Genomic DNA, 14,056 nt, shown 5'->3' on the forward strand with positions numbered 1-14,056 from the left:
ATCTGGGGTGTGATTTGCCACGCATTGCCAAGGCATATTCGTAAATGGGAGATGACATGTGTAGTAGCAAAGACATAGAGCTGTAGAATTTAATTATATTTAAATTAATGCAAGAAGACTGTGAAGAACTCTTCTTCTTTGACACCAGTTAGGAGAGAGAGGCTTCTAAACAAGTCATCTGCTGAAGAGAGATCCGTAGTTTATTTGACTCTAATTTCACATAAATTCTCCAGATTATTTTGATGTTGTAAACATAAAGGCAACAAACCCATAAATGCTGTATTCAGCAAGAGCTTTTTTTGTTTGTTTTGGTTTTTTTTCAATAAGAATAATAGTTTATTTTATATCAGAAACAATGGAGGACAGATGACAGGGAGACAATATAGTGTAAATGCTCAAAGAACGAATTATCAATCAAGAATTCAGCAAGAGCTTTGATTTTTACAGAGAAATTGATATGGTGCCTTCCTATGAATTGGAAAAACACTTGCCTTGAACAAGTCGACTTTGCTGATGATGCTGAAGTTCACATCAATGGTGAGGGCTAACTGCATTGTAGTTGGCAGTGTCTCAAGTAGGTCGGATTCATCTTCATAAAGATAAACACATCAATCCATAAAAGAGAATAATTAAGGAAAAAAATCAAAGTTCAAGGACAATTAAAAAATAAGGAAACAAAATGTCAACTCTTTTTATAAACAGCTGCATCACAGTCTATATTTTCATTGCTTCTATTGGGCATACATACTTATCATAATAGCACTATTACTTGCATGAAAGAAAAGTATTTTCAATATTGGTGACATAATAGTTCTGAATAATTCCAGAATTTTGTGTTTGCTGAAATTTTAAAGCTTAGTGATGACGGGACAAAGGCTAGCAAACAAACTGGGATGGTAAAAGGATCTAGTTCCTATCTTCTGATTCTGCAGACCAGCCCTAACATTCTAAGGATGGCAAAGAATAATGAATACCATGTAGCTTACAGAGTCCTGTCATGATCTTATTGGACCCTCATGACAACCCTAAGGGTAAGTATTCTTACTCCTACTTTCCGGAAAGAAGAAACAAAAGGGGAACTTAAACTCAGAGAGGCTGTAAGTGATTTACTCATCTGTAAGTGGTGGGTGGCTGAGCTGGGAGTGGAATCTAAAGAAGAAATCTGTTAAGTGAGTAAATTCAAATTATTGTTATTTACTTGCTTATTAACTCAATGAAGTAAGTGAATACATTAAAGATTTTCTACATGTGAATTAAATGATGGGCCTTCAGGCTGATAAAATGGTCCATGAATAAAACTGCCCATTTTTAGTCTACAGTATATTATGGGTTTCTGAGAGCTGATTACTTTTGATGTTTTCTTGCATCCATTTAGAAAAGAAACAAATTTCTATACTATATCCTTATTTTGATTCCAACATTGGTTCTAAATATGAAAATATTTTCTATAAAAACACAGTTCCTTGTTTCCAAGGGCTTTTTTTCTCTAGTTCCTTCCTAAACGAAGGAGTTGGAGCAGTGTCCACAGGGAGAGAAGGAAGGAGCCTGTTACTGCCCCTCTTCCTCCTCTTCCTCCCTGCTTGAGATGCCCGCAGGAATAACTGTGTGTGTTTAAGAAAAACGTTTGTTATTTTTGTCATTTAGATTCAGGAAGAGGTTCTAAACCTGTGGTTGGAACCTCTTAAGACTGGCAGAAAGGAGAAGATATGGTCCTACCGTCAACAACCAGTGATTCTTATCTGCTTCTAAGAAAGTTTTGTTTTGTTTTGTTTTGTTTTTGTTTTTTTGAATTTTATTTTATTTAGTTTTTTATACAGCAGGTTCTTATTAGTTATCCATTTTATACATATTAGTGTGTATATGTCAATCCCAATCTCCCAATTCATCACACCACCACCACCATCACCACCAGCCGCTTTCCCCCCTTGGTGTCCATACATTTGTTCTCTACATCTGTGTCTCAATTTCTGCCCTGCAAACTGGTTCATCTGTACCATTTTTCTAGGTTCCACATATATGCATTAATATACGATATTTATTTTTCTCTTTCTGACTTATTTCACTCTGTATGCCAGTCTCTATATCCATCCATGTCTCTACAAATGACTCAATTTCATTCCTTTTTTATGGCTGAATAAAATTCCATTGTATATATGTGCCACATCTTCTTTATCCATTCATCTGTCGGTGGGCATTTAGGTTGATTCCATGTCCTGGCTATTGTAAATAGTGCTGCAATGAATATTGGGGTGCATGTGTCTTTTTGAATTATGGTTTTCTCTGGGTGTATGCCCAGTAGTGGGATTGCTGGGTCGTATGGTAGTTTTATTTTTAGTTTTTTAAGGAACCTCCATACTGTTCTCCATAGTGGCTGTATCAATTTACATTCCCACTAACAGTGAAAGAGGGTTCCCTCTTCTCCACACCTTCTCCAGCATTTGTTGTTTATAGATTTTCTGATGATGCCCATTCTAACTGGTGTGAGGTGATACCTCATTGTAGTTTTGATTTGCATTTCTCTAATAATTAGTGATGTTGAGTAGCTTTTCATGTGCTTCTTGGCCATCTGTATGTCTTCTTTGGAGAAATGTCTATTTAGGTCTTCTGCCCATTTTTGGATTGGGTTGTTTGTTCTTTTTAATATTGAGCTGCATGAGCTGTTTATATACTCTGGAGATTAATCCTTTGTGTGTTGATTCGTTTGTAAATATTTTCTCCCATTCTGAGGGTTGTCTTTTTTTCTTGTTTATGGTTTCCTTTGTTGTGCAAAACTTTTAAGTTTCATTAGGTCCCATTTGTTTATTTTTGTTTTTATTTCCATTACTCTAGGAGGTGGATCAAAAAAGATCTTGCTGTGATTTATGTCAAAAAGTGTTCTTCCTATGTTTTGCTCTAAGAGTTTTATAGTGTCCAGTCTTACATTTAGGTCTCTAATCCATTTTGAGTTTGTTTTTGTGTATGGTGTTAGGGAGTGTTCTAATTTCATTCTTTTACATGTAGCTGTCCAGTTTTCCCAGCACCACTTATTGAAGAGACTGTCTTTTCTCCATCATATATCCTTGCCTCCTTTGTCATAGATTAATTGACCATATCTGTGTGGGTTTATCTCTGGGTTTCCTATCCTGTTCCATTGATCTATATTTCTGTTTTTGTGCCAGTACCATATTGTCTTGATTATTGTAGCTTTGTAGTATAGTCTGAAGTCAGGGAGTCTGATTCCTCCAGCTCACTTTTTCTCTCTCAAAATTGCTTTGGCATTTGGGATCTTTTGTGTTTCCATACAAATTGTGAAAATTTTTGTTCTAGTTCTGTAAAAAATGCCATTGATAATTTGATAGGGATTGCGTTGACTCTGTAGATTGCTTTGGATAGTATAGTCATTTTCACAATATTGATTCTTCCAATTTTGGAATCACATTGTAATTTGCATTCTGAGGGCAGTAGCTTTATTGGCTTCTCAGGAGCACAAATTCCTATTTTTATATGGTGAGGAGCAAACTAAAAGTTGAATCTGATTATTATCAGCTAGCACATTAACTTACTTTACATCTTTAGTAAACATTATTTTTAACTACAGTGTTATAGTCCTAATAGTAGACATCATGAATGATTAAGGGACTCTTAGAGGAGACCTGTAGCAGGTTGAAGGTGGCTTGAAAGATTGCTGTTCTGAGTACTCACTGTGCTCTGGGAACAGGATGATATCGCAGAGGGAACAAGGGTTTGGAGGAGAACAGGTACATGTCTCAGTTCCATTTAGGCCATTTGCCTAAGGCCTCTGTGTCCTTGGCCATTTTTTTTCAGTTAGGAGCTTCCATTTCCTTGTCTCCTAAGGGGGTTGATGACACCAAATTTTCCCCATTTTTTTTTGATGAAGATTATATGAGCTAATGTGTGTAATATCTAGCATCTGGTGGGCACTGAATAAAATTTAGCCTTTGCTCTTGAAGGATTTGCATAACCCGTAAGTTATGTCTGAATATTTAAGGAAAAAAAGCCCATGGTATTAAATTAATGCTTTAAAGATTATTTGGTTGTTTCCCAATCTTTTTCAAACCCAATTAGTTGCCACTGCTGCCTTATAGGATTTTCATTATAGGACACGTTTTACATGGTTTTAGTCAGTAATTTGCCGTGCTTACCTAGCATTCTTTGAGAGTCCCATGTATATTCATACCAAGTCATGACCCGATTCTGCACAATCTTAGGAATGGAATAAGTGTTCATGTAGGCAATGGTATGATCCATGCAGATGCGGAAGTTGTTCTGATTGGCTGTAGCTGCCCCAATTACATCTTGCATCTAAAACCACAAACATGGTCACTCCACACCCAGCAGAGGAAGTGGCAGAGTTACTATAAGCCCAGTTGAATTAAGAGTTCTCACATGATACATTCTATTCTAATCCCTGACTACTTGATTTTTAGCACACTGATATTGGGTCCTACTTTCAGCCATTTACCTATAAAATATTGAGCAAATCGTATCCTCTTTCTGACCCAATAAGGACAATAGAACCTGTTTTATCTACCATGTGAGGTTTCTGTGAGGATTCAGTCACATAATGTATGTGACTGCACACAATCTTCTTTGAAACTTGTATATTACTGCAAAGATGTTAGTTGATATTTTAAAAATTATATAGCTGTGCTTATGCAAGAAATGTGCAAAGAAAGTTGAGCAATTACCTGGCAGAACGGCTAGTCCATTTTGGTGAGTCTCTCTTAGAAAGCATCCTTCATAGATTTTGCAGTGTGGTTGGCTATATAGACTCAATTCATCACAAAATTGCAACCTCTATACTTCCCTTTGTATTGTTTAGACAGATAAAATCAAATCTCATTATGCTTAAGGCATAGTATTCAGCAGAAGTTGAAATGTGCTGAAATTACTGAAGCATCATCTACTGCTGTGACAATACTTAAGGAACTGTCAGGTTTTAGTTCTCGGATGTTTATAACTCAGCCATAAAAACCCACTCTATGTTAAAAGCTGATCTTTAAGGTCTCAGCACAGAAAAGATATATAGCTTGACTCTTCGTCTCACATAGAGGGAAACAAGTGGTTGTAAATTTGCTTTGACTGTGGGTTTATAATACAGAGGAATACCTGGGCCTCACTTTCGCTCATTCATTCTAGTAGCTGAGCCTTTTCTGCTTATGGAAAAACTACTCATTCTTTGAGATCTAGATCAAATGGCTCTTTTATTGTGATGCCTTCCTCAGTTTCCATTTCAGAGTTAATAGGTTCTTCTGTTTGTCAAAAGTGTCTGCCGAGTAGCTATGCAGAGAGTCAAACTGGATACTTTTTCAGTTTCTAACCTACTCCTCGAGGACTGTTCTTCAACCACCTCAGTTCCTAGATCTCCTTTTTCCAAGCCATTTCTGACAGATGATGAACATTACCCAGTCATCTAAGGCCTTGAGAATTGGGATATCAGAGATTGGGTTGGGAGAGTTAATAGAGTTTTAAATTGGGATCCAAGGACAATTAAAAGCATTATTGATCAGTGTTGGGGGTGGAGAATTTGTAGTGACAGTAATCTGAATGTTTTATGTGCAATGCTGAATTTTGATGGTGCAGATGAAGAAGATATATATTCTATGATGTGTGTTCCAGTTTAGAGGAAGAAAATGTCAGTCTCTATGAGTTGTACGTGAGAATAGAATATTGCAGTTAAAATGAGATGATCACATCAGGGTGTAGTTCTTGACGTGGTTATATGCGGGAATTTTGAACAAGTGGAGGTTTTGTCCAGGGCTTTCTTACTTTCATTTCTAACTGTTCTCCTTCTCAGCACCTTTTATTCACTGTGAGAGTTAAGGCACAAATCTCTATCTCCTGCCTCAATCTTTCTTTTTGGCTCTAGTCCTACATGTTTAGCGGCTTGATATTTCTTCTTGTTCCTTAGGTCCTCAAAGTCACTGTAAAGGCAGGTGCAGTGTGGGGTATAAAGCAACCCTTTCAAACTTTCATGTGCACATGAATCACCTGAAGATCCTATTAAAATGCAAATTCTGACTCTGTAGGTAAGGGGTGAGACCTGAATTTTGAACTTCCCAGGTGATGCTTCTACTGTTAGTCCAAAGACCACTTTGAATGGAATTTTAACTGGAGCTGGACATAGTTTTTAATCTTGTAAAAATTTCCTTGGACATAGTAAGTTCTAAATACATGTTAGATTTTACTATTTTTATCAGTATGATATGGCCTTATCATATGACTATGAATTACATGTATGAATTCGGGTTGCCTCTTAATCTCTTTAAACTGGGGTTGACTCAACTGCAAAACTGAGAAAACATTAAAAGGGATCTGGCTACCTCACATATATTTTATAAAAATTTATTAAATAATATGATTTTTGCCATTTATATTCAAACTAATTGCATTTCTCTATAAACAAGCTTCCTATTTTCTTTTTAATATTTATTTATTTATTTATTCATTTGGTTGCACCGGGTCTTAGTTGTGGCAGGCAGGCAGGCAGGCAGGCATGCTCCTTAGTTGTGGCATGCATGTGGGGAGAATCAAACCCAGGCCCCCTGCATTGGGAGCATGGAGTCTTATCCATTGCACCACCAGAGAAGTCCCCGCAAGCTTCCTATTTTCAATCACTGTTAATGTAATCTCCCCAGGCATTAAGATTATAATTTGTGCTTATAGTTTTTAACTACTTGGTGTTCATTTTCCAAACCTAAACATTTTCTAAATAGAGTTTCCTTTACAGTCTCTCTCTCTATTCAATTACCACGTTCAGGCTGAAGTTGCCATATCCCTGAGCACCTGTATTAACCATGTTTTTTATTTTCTGTATTTTGATTCTTTGATTTCTGGGACTATCCCTTCCAGAGTTAGCTGATTCCTAAAGATAACAAACTACTGGGAGTGTGCCTTTCATATGCAAAATAGCCAGCCCCGAGCCCATACTCCCATCAGCCTTCTTTATTGGGCTCTCATATTCTAGACTACTATCTACCTGCCCCAATTACTCCAGGGCCAGGTACCAGACAACTAGAGACAGTCCCTACACCCCAGAGCCTGCTGAAATTATCCGAACTCGCCAATCTTAAACCCCCTTACCCTGCTTGATCAGTTCCTTTCCTTGTGCCACCCTATGTAGCCCTATTGGCAAGGTGTGACCCTGTCTTCTTAGATCTGTTTTGTATAACAAACTGTCTCTTCAATGTAAGTGGTCTCCTGATCTTTTGGCCTTACCATCCATAAATGACAATAAAACCTACATTTTAAAACTGTATGACCCTTCCAATTTATATTATATTTGATTAATTTTCCTTAAATCTCTTATTTGTTAAAAATCCTTCCCTGGCTGATTTCCCATTGCCCTTAGGATAAAATTCAACATCTTTAATTTAACATTCAGAGCCCTTAAAATATCTTATCCTTACATACATCTCTAACCTTATTTATAGGTGTCCTTCACTCCCATCGTTATGGTACTTCTTTTATTCTCTCAAACATATCTTGTGCTTTATCATTATCTTTCACACACTGTTTCTGATTGATTGAACTATCTATCTATAACTACTGAATCCTATCTGGTTTTTTAAATACATTCTCCTCTATGAAACCTCCTGGGAAGCTTCCCTTTTCTGACCTAATACAGAGATTGCAAACTCTTCTCTGGAACTTCCCAAGGATAGCAGCCCCTTGACATTCATGGATGTAGGATTTGAGTTCTATTTGTGATCAGCTTCAAATGTTATAATAAATAGTTTTCATTGTTAAATTTTGTTAAAGCATGAGTTTTATTCATACCACTGTCAGTGTGGTGAGTGGGAACCAATAGGTTATCTAGTGGTAATAATCATTTTGTGATTTTGTCTAACTATTTACCCCGTACACAAATCTCAACATGGCTTCTACTCTCAGACATATAATATGTAAAATGCCTTACAAGGAAGTATAATGTCTAAAGATACTATGCTGCAAGCTTTTTATTTCTTGTGAATCTGGGAATTTACAAAGGTGTTGGGCTCTATCCCTTGCAAATGGCAACTACCTTGCAATAGAGTTATTTGGGTATTTGTTTTACTTTCTTACTAGACTGTGATTCCTCGAGAATAAGGCAAGGAGATACCATAATAAACGTTTATGAACCAATGGTTTTTTAATTAAATTAATTTAGATGACATTTGGTAGCCTCTGGTTTAAATGACTTTTGAAGTTGATTTTAAGCCAGGGATTTTATGAGAATATTTAAAGTTTAAGTAAAAAAAAGAGAGCTTCTATAGTTTTCAGGAAACACCAAGTAAGAAGTGAACTTAGAAACGTGAGTCTCTGAGAGTCTAACGCAACACTCATTGTGTACAAGTCTTCTGAAAAATTTGATGGTTTTAAAATTGAAAGGCAATGTTGATCTATTTACATCCCCATTCAATTCATCAAAATAGATGGAAATTATTTAAAAAAAAACAAAAAAACACCAGATAGATTTTGATTTTTTCTCTGTAAAGTTTATAAAGATTTGTTAGATTTTCAAAAATGAGAGCATTGTATATCCAGGGATTCACATCTCAGTTTACCTGACCAATTAAGCTGGAGAACACAAAAACTCCAGAAAAAAAATTCAACAGTTGAAAAACAATTTCAAATGAAGTTTGTGGTTCTGGAAGGCCCCCAATGGTAATTAAAGTTCGAACTGCCCAATAATAACATCTCAGATACCTGTGAAAAGAGAAGATATACATTTTGCTCTTTACTATAACAGTAAAATGCCACTATGCTTGGGAATATAGATTACTACTAGATTTTAACACATTTCCTGCTAATCAAGATTTTCTTTCTGTAGGCAGCATTAGCAAATACCATGCATACTAATGTAAACTTCTTTTTTAATGTAAACTTCTTGATAAACATTGTGAAATGACTAAACAAACCCAAGGAGGGTATTTACTAGCTGTTCCACTTATTTCTCGCTGCAAAGCAAATCACCCTAAAGTTTAGTGGTATAAAACAACAACTATTTTACTAGGCTTATCATATTATGGGTCAGGTATTTTGTAAAAGGCCCCCCAGAGATGGCTCATCCATGCTCTATGATGAGTGGACCCTCAGGTGACTTGAAGAGTTAGAGACAACTGGGAGGACTTGATTGAGGCCAAAGTTCTGAGGCCTTGGTTCTAACTGTTGACTGGGTTCTCCATGTTATATGTTCCATGTTGACTGTTCTCCATGGTATATCTGTTTGGAATGCCCAGGGTATCTTCTCTCACAGTCTGAGCCTGGGCTGGAATGGTTGGAACAGCTGGGGCTGGCTGGGTATTTTCATTCGGTCTCTCCATATGACTAGCTTGGGCTTCCTTACAGCATGGAAGTCTTAGGTTAGATGGACTTTTTGTCTGGTGGCTGCTTTCCCCCAGAGTGATAACAGCCCAGGCAGTAGCTATAAGGCTTCTTATAATTCAGGAGCCCTGCAATGTCTTAATCTCTTGCCATGTATATTTGCCAAGCAAGTCACTAAGACCAGCCCATATTCAAAGGAAGGGATATTTGAATATACCTCTCAATAAGAGGAGCAGTAAAGAATGCGAGGCTACATTTAAACTACCCCATTAGTGATTAGTGAGGAATATCATAGACATCAAGTGTGCTTATGGAGAGGGGAGAGCCCTTTAGAGTTTAGAACCAGTTATTTTTTACTGATGGGAAGTAGAGCAAGTAGGTATATACTTCTCTATTTTCTACTCATATCTTATTATGTTACTGAATATATAAACCGTGGCAGAGACAGGAAAACAGAGTTATATCTTAAAAGGGGAATTACTCTTGGGTGTAATAGGTAATTTATCTAGAAATTTAGTATTGAAGAAAACCAATTATGCTCAGAAATATACTTGGTAAAGATTCTGTACCTAACTCGTGCAGTTGCATATGGAGAGACAGATCATAATAGCCCAGATGGGAAGAATATCAGGAACCAGGACAACAGAAAATAATATGATAAAGATTAGGACAGAACATATAAGATTCACTTAGCTATATTTGATCAAGGGTTTCATGTATCCAGAGTGAGGTGGGAATAGAAGTTAGTATTACAACCCCATTGTATATATATATATTGTAATTTTGGTACTCAGTTAGGTATACTACTGGGTATGTTTCATACAGCTCTGTTAACATGGTCTGGATCAGACATTTCCACTGAATCCTTGAAGAAAAATGTCCCATATATAGAGACCATCTTCAGATGTTGTTACAGAGAGGCATTTGGATTTAGTGGGTTCCAGCTAGCTATTCTAGTTTCCAGAGTAAACACAGAAAAGCAGCACGTTTTACAGAATCCTGCCCTAGTCAGGCTTTTATTTCTTGTCTGGGTGTGCGACATAAACATTTGCAATTTAAGTAATGGTACATTTGTCTTTGAACAAGGGTGGTCTTTTTCTTGTGAAAATAGATTACAATTTTCAGATCTTCAAATACTAAGGAGTTGAGGTATACAAAGAAAGAATCAAACTGCAGTTAAAGTCAGTATTCAAATAAAAACAGATTTAGAAAGAAATCACTTGTTTTGATATTCAATACCTTTTGAAGGACATGAGTTTTTTGTTTGTCTGTTTGTTTTACCTGGTAGATATAGGAACAGACAAAGAATTAACTCTTTGGTAAGGTTTGAAACCTCGGTGCCAAGAGGATAAAAATATTACTACTCTGCAATAGTTTTTCTAGCAGGCTTCCTTAGACTTAAAAAATATTATAGTGAACTTGATGTCAAAGAGAACCACCTTGAAGAAGTATAGAATTAATTTTATGGATTGCATTTTAACTTTGCAATTCCAATTTATAATTTCTTGTTACCTGATTTAGTGTTATCACAGGTCCTGGACCTGTGGGTCTCTTTGAATTAAGGAAATGCATTGACCCCAATACAGCCCTAGAGTGAGACAGGGACCAGATTCTCTCCCTACATGACAACTCCATTTCAAGTGTTGGGATTACTATCCCCTACAAAGTCCCTCCAGTGTTAAGAGGAACAAGCACATGAAGTACTTTCTCTCATTTTCTTATTTATGGATGTTAGAAAATAACAATTAAATGTAAAACTTAGGCATTGATTTTCCAAATCTGAAGGGTTAGCCTCGAACTATTTTTTCATACTGAAACAGTCTGCTATGTTAATTGGAAGTTTTCTGCCCGGATGTTTTGAGGTTTATTCTGGGATTCTTTTCTCAGTCATGTCTTACAGCCAGACATGCACAACCAAAGGTAAGATTTGTAATTTAATTAGATGGCATCTTATTGATTTTCTAGGATTAGCTTAATTAGTCAAGTGTATCCACCTCTAATATTTACACCCTGGGCAGATAGATCTTTTCAAGGAGATTTTATCTGGCCGATTTAATACATGAGCTGTCTTACAGGCTCTATATATACAGCCCCAAGTTAAAGCACTAAGGCAGAACTTGACATAAAACCATAAAAAAAATTTAGTGTGAAAATAGAAATTCTTCCTCTGTGAAACAAATGCAACATTAAAATTTTCCCCCAACATTTTGTTTTGAAATATTTCAAACAAACAGGAAAACTGAAAGAATTTCACAGTGAGCACCATATATCCACGACCTAGACTTTATTATGAACATTTCACTCCACCTTCTTTGTCACATATTCCTCCATTTTCCATCCATCAATCCATCTTATTTTTTGGATGCATTTCAAAGTAATTTGCAGACAGTAGACAGTTCCTTCTAAATACAGTACTTCAGAATATATATATATATATATATATATATATATATATATATATATATATATAAAACTCAGAATATACTTCAGAATATATATATATATAACTCAGAATATACTTCAGAATATATATATATATATATATATATATATATATATATATATATATATATATATATGTTAGAATATACTTCAGAAAAAATATATATATACTAGAGTTAAGTATTGGTAAAGAGTTATTTTAAAATTTTGAGAACACATTGAGAGCACAAACCTTAAGTATACTATCTGATACTATTTGATGAATTTTGACAAACCCATACACCTGTGTAACTCAGAAACCCATCAAGACAGAGAACATTTCCATCACTCCACAAAGCTCTCTTTTCCCAGTCAATCCCTGCCCACACAGGCAAATACTCTTCTAATTTTTTTCTGTCTCAGATGAGCTTTGCCTGCTTTAGAATTTCACACAATGAAATTACGCAGTGTATACACTGTTGTGTAAGATGTCTTTCACTCAAAATAATGTTTTTGAGATTTAGCTGTGTTTTTGTGTGTATCAGTACTTTATTCCTTTTTATTGCTAAGCACTATCCCTTGCATGACTATGGCACAGTATGTTTATCCATCGTCACGTGGATGAACACCTAGGCTGTTTCAAGTCTTTGGTTCTTGTGAATAGACATTCTATGAATATACTTATATAATTATTTTTAGACATATATTTTCAGTTCTCTTGGGTAAATATTTAGGCTTGCAATTTTTGTTTTTAAGGTAGGTGTTATATTTAATTGTAAAAGAAACTGTCAGATTTTATCCCTCCAACAATGTATGAGTTCCAGTTCCTTCATATTCTTACCCCAAGACTTGGTATTGTCAGTCTTTTTAATTTTAGCCATTGTGGTGGACGTGTAGTGGGACATGCAACTTTTAAAAGTACCCAGTTTGATACTTTATGAATGGACTTTTAAACTACCCCAATCCATCTTAGTTCTAGGTTTCTGTAAATTTATCACTGAAGGCACCGAATATGGAGGAGAACGGTCTCATTAGAAGACAAACTCCTCAAAGACAGGTATTACACAATAGGAGCTTAATATATTTGTTAAATTACCTGAAAGAATAAGTGAAAGGTTATGCATACTTAGACTTAAGAACATAGGAAGGCTGTATCTGTGAGCACATCTATGCAATCCCCTTCCATACATGCTGCCAGCTGCCTTTCATCTCCCTTCTGGTCTACTGAATTCTGCTGTTCTGGAGAGGTTTTGTTACATTTGTCTAAGTGTCTAGTGTAAAGACCATTCTTTTTTTTTTTTTTTTGTCAGTGTCTGAACTGAAGTATCTAGGGGACCCTGAGTTAATACCTTCATCTACCCTGGTCTCATCTTCCTCCTGTGTAAAAAGAAGGGAGTAAGTTATCCTAAATTTCCCTAGCACTAAGATATGGACATTCTGACTCTTTCTCCATCCCATCTAAAGTCATGATTCCCATGACAAACTTGCTTGCTATTTTTACTCTTTCTTTTGATGGTCTATGTGTTAGGGATTGAGGCTAGGTATTTGCTAAGAGGTTTGTGCACGCTGGGAAATTTATGTCAGAAAATAAATAAATTGGGGTATATATGGATTAAGGGACATTGGGAACATTTCTGGGTACCAAATAACCTTAACTACTTATGTTTTCCTTTTGAGCTAAATAAGCCCTTTCCTACTTTGTCAAATTTCACAGTCAAATGAAGGATGCCATCTACTTAGTATAAATGAAAATGACTTCTTGTCTTCTATTGAAATGAACAGACATTATTATTCTGATGAGGATTAATAAAATAGTAATAAATGACTCATTTTAAATGCTCACAATGCTCCACTTATGCCCCACAGTTGCTGCATAATTCTAGCTAGGAGAAAGTTTACAAGTCCAGTGATTTCATAAACAACCTTCAATTTATAGGTCATCAGAAACCATCACGAGGGTTAACTAAGAAAATGCTTTAAGCTTACATGGTCAAAGAGTAATACAGAATAATAGAAGGAGCAGGTGATGCTTAAAAACTGTGGGAAAATGTAAGTATGTTAATAACTGCCATTTGCAAATTATCTTAAAATACATATAAATGCTGCTTTTAAAGACTTTTTATTTGTAAGGATGTGTCCATGACAGCTGGTAACAGGATTATTGGAGCTTTGGTTTTGGGAGAGACTCCTCCTGTCTAAAGCAGCAGAGAATGGGGGTTGTATCATACCTGTGCTGTGAAATGTATTGAGACTTGCTTTTTGGCCTAGAAAATGACCACTTTTTGTAATCTTTCCATGAGTAATTAAGAAGAATGAGTGGTGTCTTTTT

The 14,056-nt window shown here is 35.8% G+C and overlaps 1 protein-coding gene across 1 annotated transcript in view; it reads right to left on the reverse strand.

The window, feature by feature from the left end:
* CNGB3 (cyclic nucleotide gated channel subunit beta 3) overlaps nt 1–14,056 on the reverse strand; it is a gene marked incomplete at both ends in the record, with an annotated part of 143,751 nt that overhangs the window by 40,971 nt on the left and 88,724 nt on the right. The window contains 3 exon segments of the mRNA XM_081258414.1: nt 492–589; nt 4,143–4,302; nt 8,547–8,688. Coding sequence (XP_081114540.1) covers nt 492–589; nt 4,143–4,302; nt 8,547–8,688 — 400 coding nt within the window.

The sequence above is a fragment of the Mesoplodon bidens genome (assembly GCF_964165515.1).
Source record: "Mesoplodon bidens genome assembly, chromosome: 16".
NCBI lineage: Eukaryota > Metazoa > Chordata > Mammalia > Artiodactyla > Ziphiidae > Mesoplodon > Mesoplodon bidens.